General features: G+C 38.6%; 1 protein-coding gene across 4 annotated transcripts in view; it reads right to left on the bottom strand.

Annotated features, from left to right (window-relative positions):
- The window catches only part of CHRDL1 (chordin-like 1), a 167,928-nt gene extending 150,414 nt beyond the window's left edge, over positions 1-17,514 (bottom strand). For 3 of the 4 annotated variants that reach the window (XM_005865202.2, XM_014538817.1, XM_005865200.2), the window contains exons 1-2: positions 17,299-17,514; positions 13,738-13,886 (exon numbers count right to left, since the gene is read on the bottom strand). In XM_005865202.2, coding sequence (XP_005865264.2) covers positions 13,738-13,886; positions 17,299-17,450 — 301 coding nt within the window. In that variant the 5' untranslated portion in view covers positions 17,451-17,514. Of the gene's footprint in view, positions 1-13,737; positions 13,887-14,581; positions 14,612-17,298 lie in introns of those variants that run through there. The other variant, XM_014538818.1, reaches the window with a different exon arrangement.
- Between the last annotated feature and the right edge of the window lie 6 nt (positions 17,515-17,520).

Below are 17,520 nucleotides of genomic sequence, written 5' to 3'. Positions count from 1 at the left end.
GTGGGGAAAGGAGACATATGTAATACTCTTTGTAATACTTTAAGCAATAAAACAAAATTTTTAAAAAAAGATTTTCCATGAAATTGTAATTCATTGTACTGTCCTATTTCCATTAGCATGGATAACTGGGAGCTGATGGTATTCTCATTAGTCTTTAGTATGAGTCCATGGGGAAATCCTTTTACAGAAATTCTGCTTGGTTGGTAAAACCTGACTTGAATATGTCTCTGGCTAGAATCATCTCTTACATGTCATCCGGCATAGGATTTTGTGCAAAATCCTTGCATGTTGAGGTTACCAATAAATTTTATTTTCCTTATACTGATATGTACCTTTTGAATGTTTAACAATGAGCATCTATTTTAAAAATCAGAAAAAAGCATGTTAATATAAAGTTTGCTTAAGGCATCTGATAATTGAAAATCCATTATACTTGGCATATTAAACATCAGTTGTTTAACATTTCCATGTTCTAGCCTTCTATTAACTTAGATCATGTAAAGGTAAAGTACCTGGACCACATTTCCTTAGCACTTGTAGAAAGACCTTTATTGAGTTAAAATTATTTTTTCTTCTACGAAAACAAGGTTTCAGATAATGCCTTTTTACACCAAGAATGTGCTTCATTCAAACATTCCATGATCAATACAGATTGAGTACGTAGGCAATGGGAAATAGATCCCTGTGGATGAAACTGTAATTTTCTCTTGCCAACAAAGTTTCTCTTTTTATCCTTCCAGGAAGCACAAGTCAAATTAGAGTGCTAATACTATAATGTACCAAATCAGGTGTTAAAGATATCTACTCTTTCTATTTTCTTCAGATGGCCTCTATTTTGTTTCATCTTCAAAAACATTATCTTACAATTATTATTTCACATATAACCTGTATCTAAAATTTTGTATAAGCAAACAGGTTATAAATCTGTTTTTAATATTTTTATTTCTTTTAGAGAGGAAGGGGGGGACAGAAACATCAGTGATGAGAGAGAATTATCAATTGACTGCCTCCTGCGTGCCCCACACTGGGGATCGAGCCCACAACCCAGGCATGTGCCCTGAGCATGAATTGAACCATGACCTTCTGTTTCATAGGATGGCGCTCAACCACTGAGCCATTCTGAGTGGGCTAGGTTATAAATCTTAAATGAATGAAATACTCTTTGCAATGATCTTGTGACAAAGTCCAGGTGTTCTCTAAGTACCTAAAGTCAGAGCCTTAGCTTCCTTTGTTTCACCTCACCATCTCCTATTCTGGTATCCTTTAGTTTGCTGTCCCGAAACTAAGAATTCCTTTTCGTTTATATGTAGAGAATCTTTAGTTCAGATAGCATACATGACTCAACCAATACCACACAGCAAGCAACAGAACTGACCAAAAACCAGGTCTCCTGACTTAAAGCACAGTCTTCTTTCCATTAAACTCTGAGGACATTCCAATTCTACTGAGAAGTCAGAGAAATATAAGAAGCATGGACATAAAGGCATATATTTTAAACCTTCCTCACAAATTTCCTTTGACTTAGCTTATTTAGATTTATGTATAACTTTAGTTGTAGTCTTTGTTTTTTAATTCCCACATGGTATATTGTCCCTTTTGGGAATTCTGGTTACAAAGCTTTTTATTCACTAATTTGGATCATCTCTTATGTGTTAACTGGGAGTCCTGTGATATCTAAGCCATGTGCAACAGACTAGGCTTCTATTTCACAAAATAAACCAGCTTCTTCACATAATTGCTAGAGTTAAATTGGTGTAGTCAACAGAACACTGAATTTGGAGACCTGGGTTTTAGTTCTGGTCCAAGCTTGGACTTGTTTTCTTTCCTTGTACAAAGTCACCTGCCCTAATTGGTTTTCAAGTTTCTCATCTAAAATTAATGGGATTATATCACTTGGCTTTAAAAAGAGTTACTCTAATACAGTGATGGCGAACCTTTTGAGCTCGGCGTGTCAGCATTTTGAAAAACCCTAACTTAACTCTGGTGCCGTGTCACATATAGAAATTTTTTGATATTTGCAACCATAGTAAAACAAAGACTTATATTTTTGATATTTATTTTATATATTTAAATGCCATTTAACAAAGAAAAATCAACCAAAAAAATGAGTTCGCGTGTCACCTCTGACACGCGTGTCATAGGTTCGCCATCACTGCTCTAATAGCTACCACTTACTAAAAACTAACTATGTGTCAGTCACTGTTGCAAGGCAGTTGGTGTCCACAATCTCATTTATTGTTCAAATGCCCATGTTGATGGTCATTATGCTTTTATTTGTCCCACTGTACTGATAAGAAAACTAAAGCTGGAGACATTAAGGGACATTCCCAAAGCAAAAAAAGCCATGGAGTTGGGCTTTTTGACCTAAGTGGACTCCAAAGCCTCTCTCTACATCCAACCCCACTGCCTTTCCAACACACACAAAAAATAATTAAGAAAGTACTTTGAAAAGCATTAAGCTTATAAGTTTAAGTATTATTCCTTTATTTTACTTCCACCTATTTACATTTCTGAGACATGAATATTCTATTATCCAATAATCACCTCAAATGTCAAAGTTAGAATCTGGATAAAGAAAACTCAAATCTGTTTTGTTGGATTAACAATAGACAGAGAGACTTTTGGTAGGTTCCATAAGGCCATGCTTTACATGTCTGAAAATTTTCTAAGTATCTTTTTCCTTCCCTTACATCTTTTGGTGGCTTTTCCTTCCTGAAAACTCCTTTCATTTTCAGCCAAATGTGGATGTTGGAAGCTTTTCTCCCAAAGAGATAAGTTAGTGAGAATCTAGTCCCTTGGAAGATCCAGCTAACTCACCTAATAAATCAAGAATGGACTCTGGGAATACCAACATAGCAGCCAACAGGACAGCAGGGAGGGAGAGAGTGTGACAGAGTAAATGAGTAAGAGGCTTATGTGTGGACATGTGTGGTGTGTGTACGGGTGAGTGAGGGACAGTTAGATATCACAGGAGTCCTGGGGACTGGCAGATAGGGCTCTCCTAGACAGGGAGCCCTGCTACTGTGGCAGACACTCCCAGGCCAGCATGTGGAGCCCACGCCACCTTGTAGAGGGGAGCAGCAGAGGCCAGGAGTGCAGCCACACCAATACCCAGACTGACCTTGGACACTACCCCCGGAACTGTGCAAGGATTTGCTTGCCAGCCATAACTCACATGGGACCACCACAGTGCTCTGGCAGTGAGGGGGTGCAGGACCTTGTGGGCTCCCAGACTTTTGCAGTGAGTGCTTGCCAGAGAGACCTCCTGAGCTGTGCCTCCTCACTAGAGCCTGGACCCAGTGTCCCAGGGTCCCACACTTCAGATCCCCACATTGTGAGTGCAAGACAGGGGTATCCCACTCTCCAGCCCCAGAACAGAGCTGTTGCCCTGCACACACTTCATCCTTGGCCCAAAGACAGAGCTGCTGGTGCAACCGGGTGTGCCTAGACACAAATCACAGGACAATGATTCAAGTGCACTGCCAGAGGGATGTACGGTGCCAACCTGCCTTGGGTGTCAGGGCTTCACAGTGAATTACATGTTCTGGGCCTTCACAGGGAGACTTACACCAGAGGAACTGTGCATGTGCCCCTGCCGACCCCAAGTATCTGAAATGGACAACTGAGAGACCAGAGCTGTGGAAGAAGGGGTTACAACTCAGAGCAGAGACAATAAAGGTGTGAAACTCAAAAGAAACACAGACTTTGGGCTAGCAAGTCCTGGCTTCAATCTCTCAGACCCCAAGTAGGGTGGCCTGAGCCAGAAAGAGACAGAAAAAAAATGAGGAGACAAAGAAACAACGCCCAAAGGAAAGAAAAGGAGGAATCACCAGAAAATGAACTAAATGAAATGAAGGCAACCAATATCTTAGAGAAAGAATTCAGAGTAATGGTCATAAAGATGCTAACCCTTCTGGATGAGAAATTCAGCAACATAGGTAAAAATCAAGAGGGAATGGAGAATGATATAGCTGCAATAAAGAACACTATGGAAGGTTTCAAAAGTAGACTAGAAGAAGCTGAGGACCAAACAGCAAGATAAAAAAAAAACTAGAAAGCAGGAGGAGAGTTTAAAGGAGCTTTGGGACAACATGAAATGAAGCAACATCCACAAATAGGGGTGCAAGAAGGACAAGAGGAGGAGAAAGGATTAGAAAACCTATTTGAAAAAGTAATGGCAGGAAACTTCCTTGACTTGTTGAAGAAAAAAGTCACACAAGCACAGAGAGTCCCAAAAAGATGAATCCAAAAAAGACCCTCACCAAGACACGTCGTAATAACAATGGCAAACATTAACAACAAAGAGATAATCTTAAGGGCTGCAAGAGAGAGACAGAGAGAGTTACCTACAAGGGATCTCCCATTAGACTATCAAGTGATTTCTCAACATAAACACATCAGGCCATAAGGGAATGGAATGAGGTATACAAAGTGATGCAAAGCAAGGGAATGAATCCAAAAATAATCTATCCAGCAAGGTTATCATTCAAAATTGAGGGGTAAATCAGGAACTTCACAGACAAAAAAAGGCTAATGGAGTTTATTATCACCAAGCCAGAAATGCAATAAATGCTATAGGAACTGTTGTAAAAAGAAGGAAAAGAAAGGGAAGAAGGAACGCAGGCATAAAGAATAAAAATGGCTACAAGCAAGTAATTATCAATGATAATTTTAAACGTAAATGAATTACATGCTCCAATCAAAAAACATAGGGTGGATGAATTAATAAGAAAACATGGTCCAGATATATGCTGCTACAAGAGACCCACCTCAGGACAAGGGACTCATACATACTGAAAATGAAGGGATGGAAACAAATTGTCAGGCAAATGGAAATGAAATAAAAGCAGGAGTAGCAATACTTATATCTGACAAAATAGACCTCAAAGTGAAGGCCATAACAAGAGACAAGGAAGGCCACTTCATAATTCTAAAGGGATTGATACAACAAGAGGATATAACTCTGGTAAACATATATGCACCCAATACAGGAGCACCCAACTACATTAAAAAAAATAAAGAAATAAAATTAAAAAAACAAACAAACTTCTGGAAGATATCAAGGGTGAGATCGACAGCAATACAATCATAGTAGGGTACTTTAATACCCTATTGACATCGCTGGATTAATCCTCCAGACAAAAAAAAACACACACACAGAAAACAGCAATCCTAAAAGACTCACTAGATCCGATGGAACTAATTGACATTTTCAGAACATTAAATCCCAAAGCTATGGAATATACATTCTTCTCAAGTGCACATGGGACTTTTTCAAAGATAGACCACATATTATGACATAGGCAAAGTCTCTTCAAATTCAAGAAGATTGAAATCATAACAAGCATCTTCTCAGATGAAATGGCATAAAATTAGAAATCAACTACCATAAAAAAATCAAACACTTGGAGGCTAAATAGCTTGATATTAAACAATGATTGGGTTACCAAAGATATCAAAGAAGAAATAAAAAAACATCCTGGAAACAAATGACAATGAAAACACAACAATCCAAAATCTATGGGACACAGTGAAAACAGTCCTGAGAGGGAAGTTCATAGCACTACAGGCCTATGTCTAAAAACAAGAAAAATTGGTAATAAATTATCTATCCCTACAACTTAAAAAATTAGAAAGAGAGCAACAAGAAAAGTCCAGAGTAAGCAGAAGGAAGGAAGTAATAAAGGTTGGAGTGGAAATAAATGACATAGAGACAATAAAAAAACAAAACAAAACACCAAAGGTAAATAGAACCAAGAACTGGTTCTTTGAAAGGATAAACAAGATTGATGAGCCTCTAGCCAGGCTCATCAAAAAGCAAAGAGAGAGGACCCAAGTAAACAAAATCAGAAATGAAAGAGGAGAAGTAACAACCAACACCACAGACATACAAAGGATTGTAAAAAAAAATACTGCCAACAACTGTTTTCCAACAAACTGGACAAACTATATGAAATGGACATATTCCTAGAAAAATACAATCTTCCAAAATTCAATCAGGAAGAATAAAAATATCTGAATAGGCTCATAACTATGGAAGCAATTGAAGCAGTAATCAAAACATTTCAGGAAACAAAAGCCCTGGTCAGATGGCTTCACAGGGGTGTTTTACCAAACATTCAGAGAACGAAAACCTACCTTCCTCAGACTATTACAAAAAATTCAAGAGGAAGGAACACTTCCAAGCTCTTTTTATAAAGCCAGCATTACCCTACTCCTGAAACCAGATAAAGACACTACAAAGAAAGAGAATTACAAGCCAATATCCCTGATGAACACAGATGCTAAAATCCTCAAAAAAATTCTAGAAAATTGGATCCAGCATTACATTAGAAAGATCATACACCATGACCAAATGGGATTTATTCTGAGGATGCAAGGATGGTACAATATCCGCAAATCAATAAATGTGATGCATCACATAAACAAACTGAGAGACAAAAATCACATGATCATATAAATAGATGCAGAAAAAAGCATTCAACAAATTCCAACACCCTTTCTTTTTTTAAAAAAAATATATATTTTATTGCTTTCAGGGAGGGAGAGGGAGAGAGAGATATAAACATCAATGATGAGAGAGAATCATTGATCAGTTGCCTACTGCACGCTCCCCACTGGGAATCAAACCTACAACCCAGGCATGTGCCCTTGACCAGAATAGAACCCAGGACCCTTCAGTCCACAGGGCGACACTCTATCCACTAAGCTAAACTGGCTAGGGCTCCAACACCCTTTCTTGATAAAAACTTTCAGTAAAGTGGAAATAGAGGGATCATACCTCAACATAATAAAAGCCTTATAGGACAAACCTACAGTCAACAACATACTCAATGGGCAAAAACTAAAATCATTTCCCCTAAGAACAGGAATAAGACAGGGATGCCCAGTTTCACTACTCCTATTCTACTCAGTACTAGATGTGCTAGCCATAGCAATCACACAAGAAGAAGGAATAAAAGACATCTGAACTGGAAAGGAAGTAAAAGTTTCATTATTCACTGATGAAATGATACTTACATAGAAAACCCTAAAGATTCCATCAAAAAGCTACTTGATTTAATAAATGCATTTGGAAACATAGCAGGATACAAAATGAACACCCATAAATCTATGGGATTTCTATACACCCATAATGAACTCACAGAAAGAGAAACTAAAAAAAACAATCACATTTACCATTGCAACAACAAAGTTAAGATACCTAGGAATAAACTTAGCTAAGTATGTAAAAGACCTGTACTCAGAAAACTATAGGATGTGGAAAAAAGAGATAGAGGAAGATATACACTAGTGGAAGAATATACCATGTTCATGAATTGGTAGAATCAACGTCATTAAAATGTCCATACTACCCAAAGCAATCTATAGATTTAACACAATCCCCATTAAAATACCAATGACATATTTCACAGACCAAGAACAAACTCTCCAAAAATGTATATGGAATAAAAAAAGACCCCGAATAGCCGCAGCAATCTTGAGAAAGAAGAACAATGTTGGAGGGATGACAATACCAGATATCAAGCTATATTACAAAGCCACTGTTCTCAAAACACAAAACACCATGGTACTGGTCAAGAACAGACACATAGACCAATGGAACAGAACCAGAACCCTGAAATCGACCCAAACCATTATGTTCAATTAATATTTGACAAAGGATGCAAGAGCATACAATGGAGTTAAGACAATATCTTCAATAAATGGTGTTGGGAAAATTGGTCAGATACTTGCATAAAAATGAAACTTGACCACCAACATACACCATACACAAAAATACACTCAAAATGGATAAAAGACTTAAATGTAAGACAGGAAACCATAAAAATCTTAGAAGAATACATTGGCAGCAAAATATCAGATATAGCTCATAGCAATACGTCTCCTGGGACAATGAAAATGAAGGAGAAAAATAAACAAACGGGACTACATCAAAATAAAAAGCTTCTGCACAGAAAAAGAAACCATCAACAAAACAATAAGAAAACCCACTGCATGGAGGAACATATTTGCCAATATGACATATGATAAGGTTTTAATCTCCGAAATTTATAGGGAACTCATAAAACTTAACAAAAAGAAGATAAACAATCCAATAAAAAAAAACAGGCAAAGGACCTATATAGACACTTTTGAAATAGGACATACAGAAGGCCAAGAGACATATGAAAACATGCTCAAAGACACTAACCATCAGAGATATGCAAATCAAAACGAAAATAAGGTACCATCTCACACCTGTCAGAATGGCTGTCATCAAGAAATCAACAAATGACAAGTGCTGGCAAGGATGTGGAGAAAAGGGAACCCTAGTACACTGGTGGTGGGAATGCAGACTGCTGCAGCCTCTGTGAAAACCAGTATGGACTTTTGTCAAAAAATCAAAATGGAACTCCCATTTAAGCCAGTAATCCCATTTCTAGGAATATGTCCCAAGAAATCAGAAATACCATTCTGAAAGAATATATGCATCCCTATGTTCATAGCAGCACAACTTACCATAGCTAAGATTTGGAAACAGCCTAAGTTCCCATCAGCAGGTGAGTGGATTAAAAAACTGTGGTACAGCTACACAATGGAATACTACACTGCTGTAAAAAAGCAAGAACTCTTACCATTTGCAACAGCATGGATGGAACTGGAGAGCATTATGCTAAGCAAAATAAGTCAGTCAGATATAGATAAGTATCACATGATTGTGCCTTAACAAAAAGAAGATAAACAATCCAATAAAAAAAAACAGGCAAAGGACCTATATAGACACTTTTGAAATAGGACATACAGAAGGCCAAGAGACATATGAAAACATGCTCAAAGACACTAACCATCAGAGATATGCAAATCAAAACGAAAATAAGGTACCATCTCACACCTGTCAGAATGGCTGTCATCAAGAAATCAACAAATGACAAGTGCTGGCAAGGATGTGGAGAAAAGGGAACCCTAGTACACTGGTGGTGGGAATGCAGACTGCTGCAGCCTCTGTGAAAACCAGTATGGACTTTTGTCAAAAAATCAAAATGGAACTCCCATTTAAGCCAGTAATCCCATTTCTAGGAATATGTCCCAAGAAATCAGAAATACCATTCTGAAAGAATATATGCATCCCTATGTTCATAGCAGCACAACTTACCATAGCTAAGATTTGGAAACAGCCTAAGTTCCCATCAGCAGGTGAGTGGATTAAAAAACTGTGGTACAGCTACACAATGGAATACTACACTGCTGTAAAAAAGCAAGAACTCTTACCATTTGCAACAGCATGGATGGAACTGGAGAGCATTATGCTAAGCAAAATAAGTCAGTCAGATATAGATAAGTATCACATGATTGTGCTCACTTGTGGAATATAATGAACAATATAAACTGATGGACAAAAATAGAGCCAGAGACACAGTCATAGAACAGACCGTCAAACTTCAGGAAGGCTGTGGAGGGTGGGAGATGGAGGAGAGATAGGAGTTCAACCAAAGATCTTGTATGCATATAACCATAGTCTATGGACACAGATAATGGGGGAGGGTGAAAGCTGGGGCTGGGAGCGGGGCAGACTGGGAGAAGACAATAGAGGGAAAAGGGGACATATATAATACTTTCAACAATAAAGAATATACAAAAATGGACTCTGTGACGTAAATGAGAAATTCCTCCCCCTAGATCCTGTGCCAGATGTGGCACAGGATGGTCAATTCAAAATAACTGAATATTCCTAACAACTCAATTCTTCCACGTCACTTTGATCAATAGTTCATTACCTAAGTTAGAACTGCTGGAAGAAGCAAACACTTCATTCTATTTGTCCCATATTTGAATGAATATTATGCACTAAATGTTACACTCCTTTGAACTTCAAAAGAGTTATTGGCCTTTTTCACTAGAACTTTAACAACACAGCATAATGGAGCTACAGAAAGACATTTTCCCAGTTAAAGACTTCAAACCTTGCTGATTCTGAACAGTAACAAACTTTTATATAAGGCACAAATGGCTCATTCATCGACTGAAATGCACCATCAATATTTCCTGGGTTCCTGAGCCTGTCTTCCCTCCTAGGAGCGCAACTGTAATGATGTCTACTTAGCTGCTAGCAAGTGGCAGCACCCACCTCAACATTTTCTTGTGAAAACAGCTTTCCTCAAATATAGCATTTTTTGAAGACCTCTTCAGATTTTACACCAACTGAATGAGTATCTTTAGCCATAATGGTGCCCCCCCTTCATTCCACTTTGATATCCAAAATAGGAGTGCAAACAAGCTACAGAGCACCTTCTTTGATTTAGAGCTTATATTCTAACCATCTTGTGAATGATAAAAAACAAAACAAAAAAACAAAGAAAAAAACCCTTGGCTTTCTTGGGTAAAATGGTTATCTGGCAACAAGGAGCTACACTCACACATGTTTCCTGAAGTTTCTCTAAGTTAAAAAGAAACAAAAGCCCCTCTTTTGCCTTCTTACACTCTCATACCTACCCTTCTATAGAATACATGTGGAATGAGATATTCTTTTAAAGGGTTTTTCTTCTACATAAAAGTAATTCTTGCCAATTGTGAAAACTTTGGAACAACTAGAAGCACAAAGATGAACAAAAATAATATTCATGAACCTACTACCAGAAATAAAGAAAATTGGTTCCCTATTACACACCATACATGATTATAAATTTAGATGGAATAGAGAACTATGGGTAAAACCCCAAATTATATAAGCAGTAGAACAATATATAACAATATGGAGTTAAAAAGACATTCCTAGGAATAACAAGAAATCCAGAAGCCACATGAAATGAATGACAGCTCTGGCTACACAAAAAATTAAAATTCTTTGTGAGAAAATACAACTTAAAGTTTAAAGCCAATGGCAGATGGGGAAAATGATATTTGAAATGCAAAAAGTGAATGAGAAAATTTGAAATAACAAAATGGTAATAAGTAAACTTTTACAAACCAATAAGACAAGCAACCCAACTGAAAAATATGCAATTCACTGAAGAAATGCAATTGGATTAAAAAATAACTGAAAGGATGCTCCAGTAAGAGGAAAATATCACAGCAAAACTGAAATGTGGTTTCCCCTATTAAACTTGTCCTAAAATCCAAGAATAATAATACTTTTGGTAAAAGAATTAAAAATGGGAACTCATACAAAGATAGTGGGAGTATAAATTAATACAACTGTTTTTGAGGAAAATTTGACAGTCCTTAGAAGATTAAAACTGAACGTAGACATTGACCTAACGATTCCTCACAAGTACTTACCTAACTGCCTAAAGGTGTTCATTAGTGCCTTATTTGTAATAGCAAAAACTGAAAACAACCTAAATATCTACAAATAGAGACTGGTTAAATAAACCATGGCACACTTACACAACTGGAAACTGAAGGCATTAGAATGAATATGGTACTTTTATATTGCAATGTTCTGACATGGAAGGATGTCCTAGACACATTGCTGAATAAAAACAAGTTACAGAAAAAGACACATGTCCCATTTTTGTAAAAGAAAACAGTCTATAAACATATCAATGTATTTTCATAACACAGAGAAAAGAGTTTGGAAGAACACATCACATGCAAACTGTTAGTAATGGCTAGCCTGGGGGTTTGGGATGGGAGTTATGGGATACATATTCTCTACAAAGCTGAGATACTTTCATAGTGTTTTGTAAAGTAAGTATTATTAATTTTATAATATGAAAATGTTAAAATAAGTTAATATAAGTATTTTCCATGGCTATCAATTTTCAATAAGCACATTTTAATGGTTGCATTATAGTACATTACATGTCCATTCACCAATGGATTGATACTTCCACTGTTAGAGCTACAGTGTAAAGCTCTGCGCATGCAGTGTGTATGTGTGGTGGGGGCAACATACATTGGGCATATGCTTTGAGATTTCCCCTTTAGTAGAGATAAGTTTGCATACGTCTTTGAGATAGTTAGCTTGGTGTGGCCACAAAGAATGATGCTGAATGGCTCATTCAGGGAATGACCACGACCTTGCCTTCATCTTCTGATTAAAAGCCTGAAACACCAGACCAAAACTGGTGCCCTAGGCCATGTGTTACATAATCATTTTGACACCAACTGAATATCAAAAGGGCTTGGGACAAATTCATAGGCAGTAGGAAACGTTAAAAAGTTACAGTTTTTGGTCTGTAAATAGTTTTTAAGTTGCATTTTTCTTTGTTTTTTTCAACTAAGCCCTACATCACATGGGCAATATTCCTCAATCCTTCATAAATATGGAAGGCTTCCCAGGAGAGATGGTGTTCTAAGAGTTGCTTGTTTTCCCCATGATGCCATCAGTAACAGGCTATAAGGGAAGTTTCTTCCTAAGAGAGAACGGAATTTAAGCCCAGCTGATTGTGGGCTGTGCTGAGCTGAGAATGAATAGAAAACTTTTTTATCAAGTCCCCTTAAATCAAGGGGACAACTTCTAGAAAAGGAGGGATCTGATGGAGTATATCGAAGTGGAAGAGGAAGGAGTTTAACGAATACATGGGGAGAGGTTGATCCAAGCTTCCTTGCTAAGGTCGTGCCCTGCTAAGTTTCGTCTTATGGCCCAATCATACTAGATATCACTATACATCATTCATATTTAAAAACCTAATAAAATCATTATTTTTCCCAGGAAGAAGGCTAAGTTTACTCTGAAAATCACAGCAGTACAGAAACACACAAAACAATGGAATAAGTTTGTTCCCCCTTTCAACAAACTTCATGCCTAATATATGTAACTTATGCTAATAGAGGAGATAAATGTTTAAATGATGGGCTTTGGATACTAATTCAGCTCCTACCAAGAATATTTTCACAGTTCCCTCTTATGAATAAGTTCATTGGAGCAGAGAATGCCCTTTTTGGAACAGTTCCACTTTGTGCTTCTTTTGATGCAGCCAAAAAAGGGAACTACAGCTATGGCTTTTCTTGAAAATTTGGAGCAAGTGTCCAGCTCAGAGGTGGCTGTAATTGGCCCAAAGAAGCTGAGGCTCGTACTGTGTGAAGGCAGCAGAAAGCTCCTAACAAGAGCAGAGAAGTCAATGGTTACTCATAAATCTCCCAAATGTGGCGGCAATGAGGGTTAATTAGCTCCACTTCCTGCCATTCTGTTCTCTCCAACATGTTAGCCCATCACACGGATCGCTGATTTTCTAGAAATATTCCCTGGCTTTGCAGGGAATTATTCCTTTCAATAAATGGCATCCAATTTGCTCACGGTCCCTGGAATCTCAATTTCCTCAAAGGATTTTTCATCTGAATCCAGCTCATGTGAAGGCTTTTTCCTTCTTTATTTTCTGCATAAGGGAATAGGCAAAGCCCACTTTACTTTTTCTTTTTTTCCCGTTATTCTTTTTCATACACTGAAAACCTTTGCTGAAGAGTCTGAAATTTGAGAAAAATCCAGCTCAACTGTCAGATATTTCTAGAGTTACGTAAAATGGAATGAGATTCGTACAGTTTAAAACAGGAAAAGGAAAATAGGCTAATGTGTCATGTGTACTATGAGATGAAAACTATATGATAATCAGAAAAACAGCCCCAAATTTAGTTGGCCTGATTCAAAACTCTTATTCTCTTATCAATTCATGCATAAACCAGTAACAATCACTTTCTTCTCTTAGAATAATGGCATGGCCACATTTGGGCTACATCACATTCAACACAGATTATAACCACATTTTCAAAGAAATTACAAAAAAGCATCCTGTTTTTAAAACTTGAGACACTTACGTTTTACTTGCTCTGTTTTGCTTCCTTCTAGGAAAAGAAAGAACAGCAACAAGGTAAAGATGTATTTTATTCCTCCCATTTTCCACTTATTTCTCATTTTGGCCACTGCAAAAGGCAACTCAAAACTTCCAGGGTCTGGTGTAGTCAAGCTGTTGGGAAGAAAACAGAAAGACTTTAAAAAGATCCTCTGAAAGTGATGGAGATCACTGATGCTTAGTGTTTCTAACGTGCTAGGAAAAAAAAAAACTTTGGAGAATTTACATAAGTGCAAGCATTGTTTTCCTGTGTAAGAAATAGAACCTGCCTTTCTTGTCTTGCGAAGACAATGAACATGCATTTCTATCCAATGCTAAGTCAAGTCGTAGGGAAATAAAAATAAATTTTAAAATCTCATTTCTAAGGGAATTAAAATTGATTTCTCAAGAGATTTTCTTTGGGGGAAAAAGGGAAACGGGGGTTTGCAAAACAGCTACTTTGGCAAACTAGATAAAAATGATAGGCATGAGACCCAAACAATTTCTGAAAGTTAACTAATCTTATCTTCAAGACTTCTGTTTTATTAATACTTCAGGGATGAAGCACAAAGTTCAGTGTTTCTCCTATGTCCTCCATTGGATCTATAAGGCTCTTCAGTTTGGCTTACTTATGTTGGAAAACATAGATGTAATTAGCAAATGGATGCAATTAAATACCTGAATGGCTCAGGCATATTGTGAAATGGAAATGTAAAAAAGGTCACTTTTCAGAAAATTTAGGCAAAATTAAATAGTTAATGTGTTACATTACACCACCAGGCAAAAGAACATTATAAAGCAACTACAATTCTTAAAAATGTGAGACTTACATTTCCAGTCTAAGGGGTAGAAATCTTAAATCTTTTGAGCCTTCAAACAGAGAAAGTTTGCTACAGCTCATATCCAGTCACAGGTCATTTCCATAGGCTTTAGAGTTTGCAAAACTCTTCCAATTGGTGATTTGAAAATATTTAAATACTTGAGAAACATCATATTTCAATCTGGGCTTAACCCTGGACGGTAACTCAGCTCGTTGAACTTTTCAGAGGATCCAACCTAAATACCTAGTATAAAGAGCTGGAAGAAATGCAAGATGATCATTCTGGAGAAGTAAATTGTCTTTGGGCTGTGATATGGATACCACAGCTCATACTTTAAATGCTCTGAAGTTGTCCAGGTATTTGAAAATCCATTTATGCATATAATAACCAAAGGATAACTAATCATAGAGAATAACTTGTGTCATCAGCCAGGATTTTCCATACCATTCTGCCTTCTCTAACTCCTCCCTGCTCCTTAAACAAGAACTAAATTGTCCTCAGACATATTCCTAGCCTGTCAAAGGTATAGGTTCTGATGTCTTGGTCCCTCGGTGAGTTTGTGGTCCACCTTCAATCATTCAGAATGTCTCTGTCTTCTAAGAGCTACCAGGTTCCCTTGAAGCAAATCATTTGCATGAACAGTTGGGACGTTCTTTCTGAGTCTACTTTAATAAGCTTATCCCCCAAATCTCCAAATGAGAAATATTTTTTTAAACCACTGAAATCCAATTTATCACAATCACATATGGATCTCAGGAAGTATTTCTCAAACCACAGTTTTCAGGTCTCCCCATGCAAGAACCAACAGGGTTGTTTTTCTTGTACAATGGTTGGGCGATTCAGTGAACAGTAGCATTGCTTCATAACTCATGCTGGCAAGAAAACAGCTCTTAGATTTTTTTTTTTGCTTTTCTTGGGTCCCAACTAATGTTATGAGCAAATAGAAAAGTTGGTGACGAGAGAGCAATTAATCTCTTTTGCTGTTCCTGTCATCTTTGTGGCCTCCCAGGCTGTGATGTAGAACATCAGAAAACTAATCGCTTTATAAATCTTCACTTTTGATTTACAAGATCCTGGAGTCCTGCCTTTGTATTCTGTGCAGAAATATAAACTAAGCAGAGTTCCCTTCCAGGTCTCCTCACCATTCAATTTCTCTTATCCATTTTATTTTTTCTTTTGTGGGAGCAGGGTGGTGCAAGACATTTGCTGGGACTGTAGCAATAAACACAAGCAAGCATTGCTCAGCAAACATGCCGAGTCTTTCACTTGCAAAGAGCCAAACTGTCCTTAATTTTTCAAATTATACTTTGACCCAGTTAACTGGAGTTATTTCTGCATTAACTCTCTGCTTCACACAGGCTATGCCATTAAACTTGCACTGGTTCTTTTACAGGTTACTTAGAAATGTAGCCATTGACATGTTTTGGGGAGATCCAAGCCACAGCAAGAAAACAACAAAGAAAATGAAACCCTGCAACTGACACTGGGGAGGGGAGAGGGAGACTGAGCTTTATAAGACAAAAAGAAACATGTCAGAACCTAAAGAAATGTGTAGATTAATATGCCATGAAACAAGCATTTGCATTGTTCATTTGCATCAAGCAAAGGGCCCAAGGTCTCCTTGCCCAGCTATAACTGCAAGGCAGTCTGAGCCATCAAGTTGACAGGAGCCTGTCCATTTTCAGAAGAGGTCTCCTGGGTAGAACATTCTCAGAGGAAGAAAGGGCTGAGCACATGTCAGCCAGTTCTTCAGGCCCCGTCCCACAGCGTCTCTAATCCTTACTGAGAGGCTTGACAGACCTTGTAATCTCACATTCACTATCATCTGTGGGATAGCCCCCGGGTTAGCAATTCTCTTTCGGACAATAGGAAGACACTGCAGTCTCAGACAGTGATGGCTAACATCCTCTCCCCACTCTACCTCCCAAAAAGAAAGGCTCAGTTCACTCAAAAATGGCAGTTCTAGCCCAGGTGACTCTTTTCAGAGTCAATGCCTTCATTGCTACTTACTATTGACAAACAATGGCTTGCAAAACATCTTGTTATAATTTCATTTTATTCCCAACAATAATCTCAAGCTCCCTTGAGCCTACAGAACTCAACTGCCCATTTTCATAGAGGTAGTGGCAGGGCCAGAGGGACTATAAGGCAGGCTTTCCAGGCCCTGGCAATACTGGATTGCTTCCTGAGCCTAGCATCTCAAACTCTGACCCCAGTTGTTTAGGTTGGAAAATGAGGCAACTGTCCAGAGGCTAGAGGGCTAGGGAGTCTCTCTCTCTCTCTCTCTCTCTCTCTCTCTCTCCCCTCTCCTGTTTCATTAACTTTAGCACATATTAATCTCCCACTGGTCCAGGGCACTTCAGCAAGTGAGAAAAAAGGCTCTGGACAAATGGGATAACTAAGGGGATTCCAGAACCCGTTAGGTAGCTTCCCATTTGGCCTCCAGAAGCACCAGAGCATGGAAATATGCAGGCTGAGTAGGGAGTGGAGAGTGGTGAGTTCGAATTCAGAATCCCCAACCTACCTCGGGTCAGGCACCCTGGGCCCCACCTCCACCCTGGCCGCTGGCAGCTGGAACCTAAATCGAGTTGAGGTGACAGATCGAGAGAGTTTGGGGCGCCCTCTGGGAACTTTCAGGAGTGGCTCCGGCCAGCAGAAGATACTCCACCTGTGCAAAGGCTGGAAAGGAAGGTAGGGGAAGCAGAAGCCAGGCACTGCTCACTGACCTGTTCACTGGCTTCCTCTGTCTTCCACCGGTGCACGCGCTCCAAGCTCTCCCTGGCGCTCCTCTGAGATCTGTGGCTCGCAGGTTGTGGAGAGAGCTAGAGTGCGCGCGAGGGGGGCGGGGGGACCCAAAAGTGGGTGGGAGGAAAAACATCACCGCCCTCACACCACGAGGGAGCAGCGGTTCGCTGGGCTCCTGGGGGCTGAGCCAAGGCTGGGGCGCC

The sequence above is a fragment of the Myotis brandtii genome, unplaced genomic scaffold (genome assembly GCF_000412655.1).
Source record: "Myotis brandtii unplaced genomic scaffold, ASM41265v1 scaffold199, whole genome shotgun sequence".
Lineage (NCBI taxonomy): Eukaryota > Metazoa > Chordata > Mammalia > Chiroptera > Vespertilionidae > Myotis > Myotis brandtii.
The sequence above is the reverse complement of the archived record's forward strand: the minus strand, read 5'-3'. Positions and strand labels throughout refer to the sequence as shown.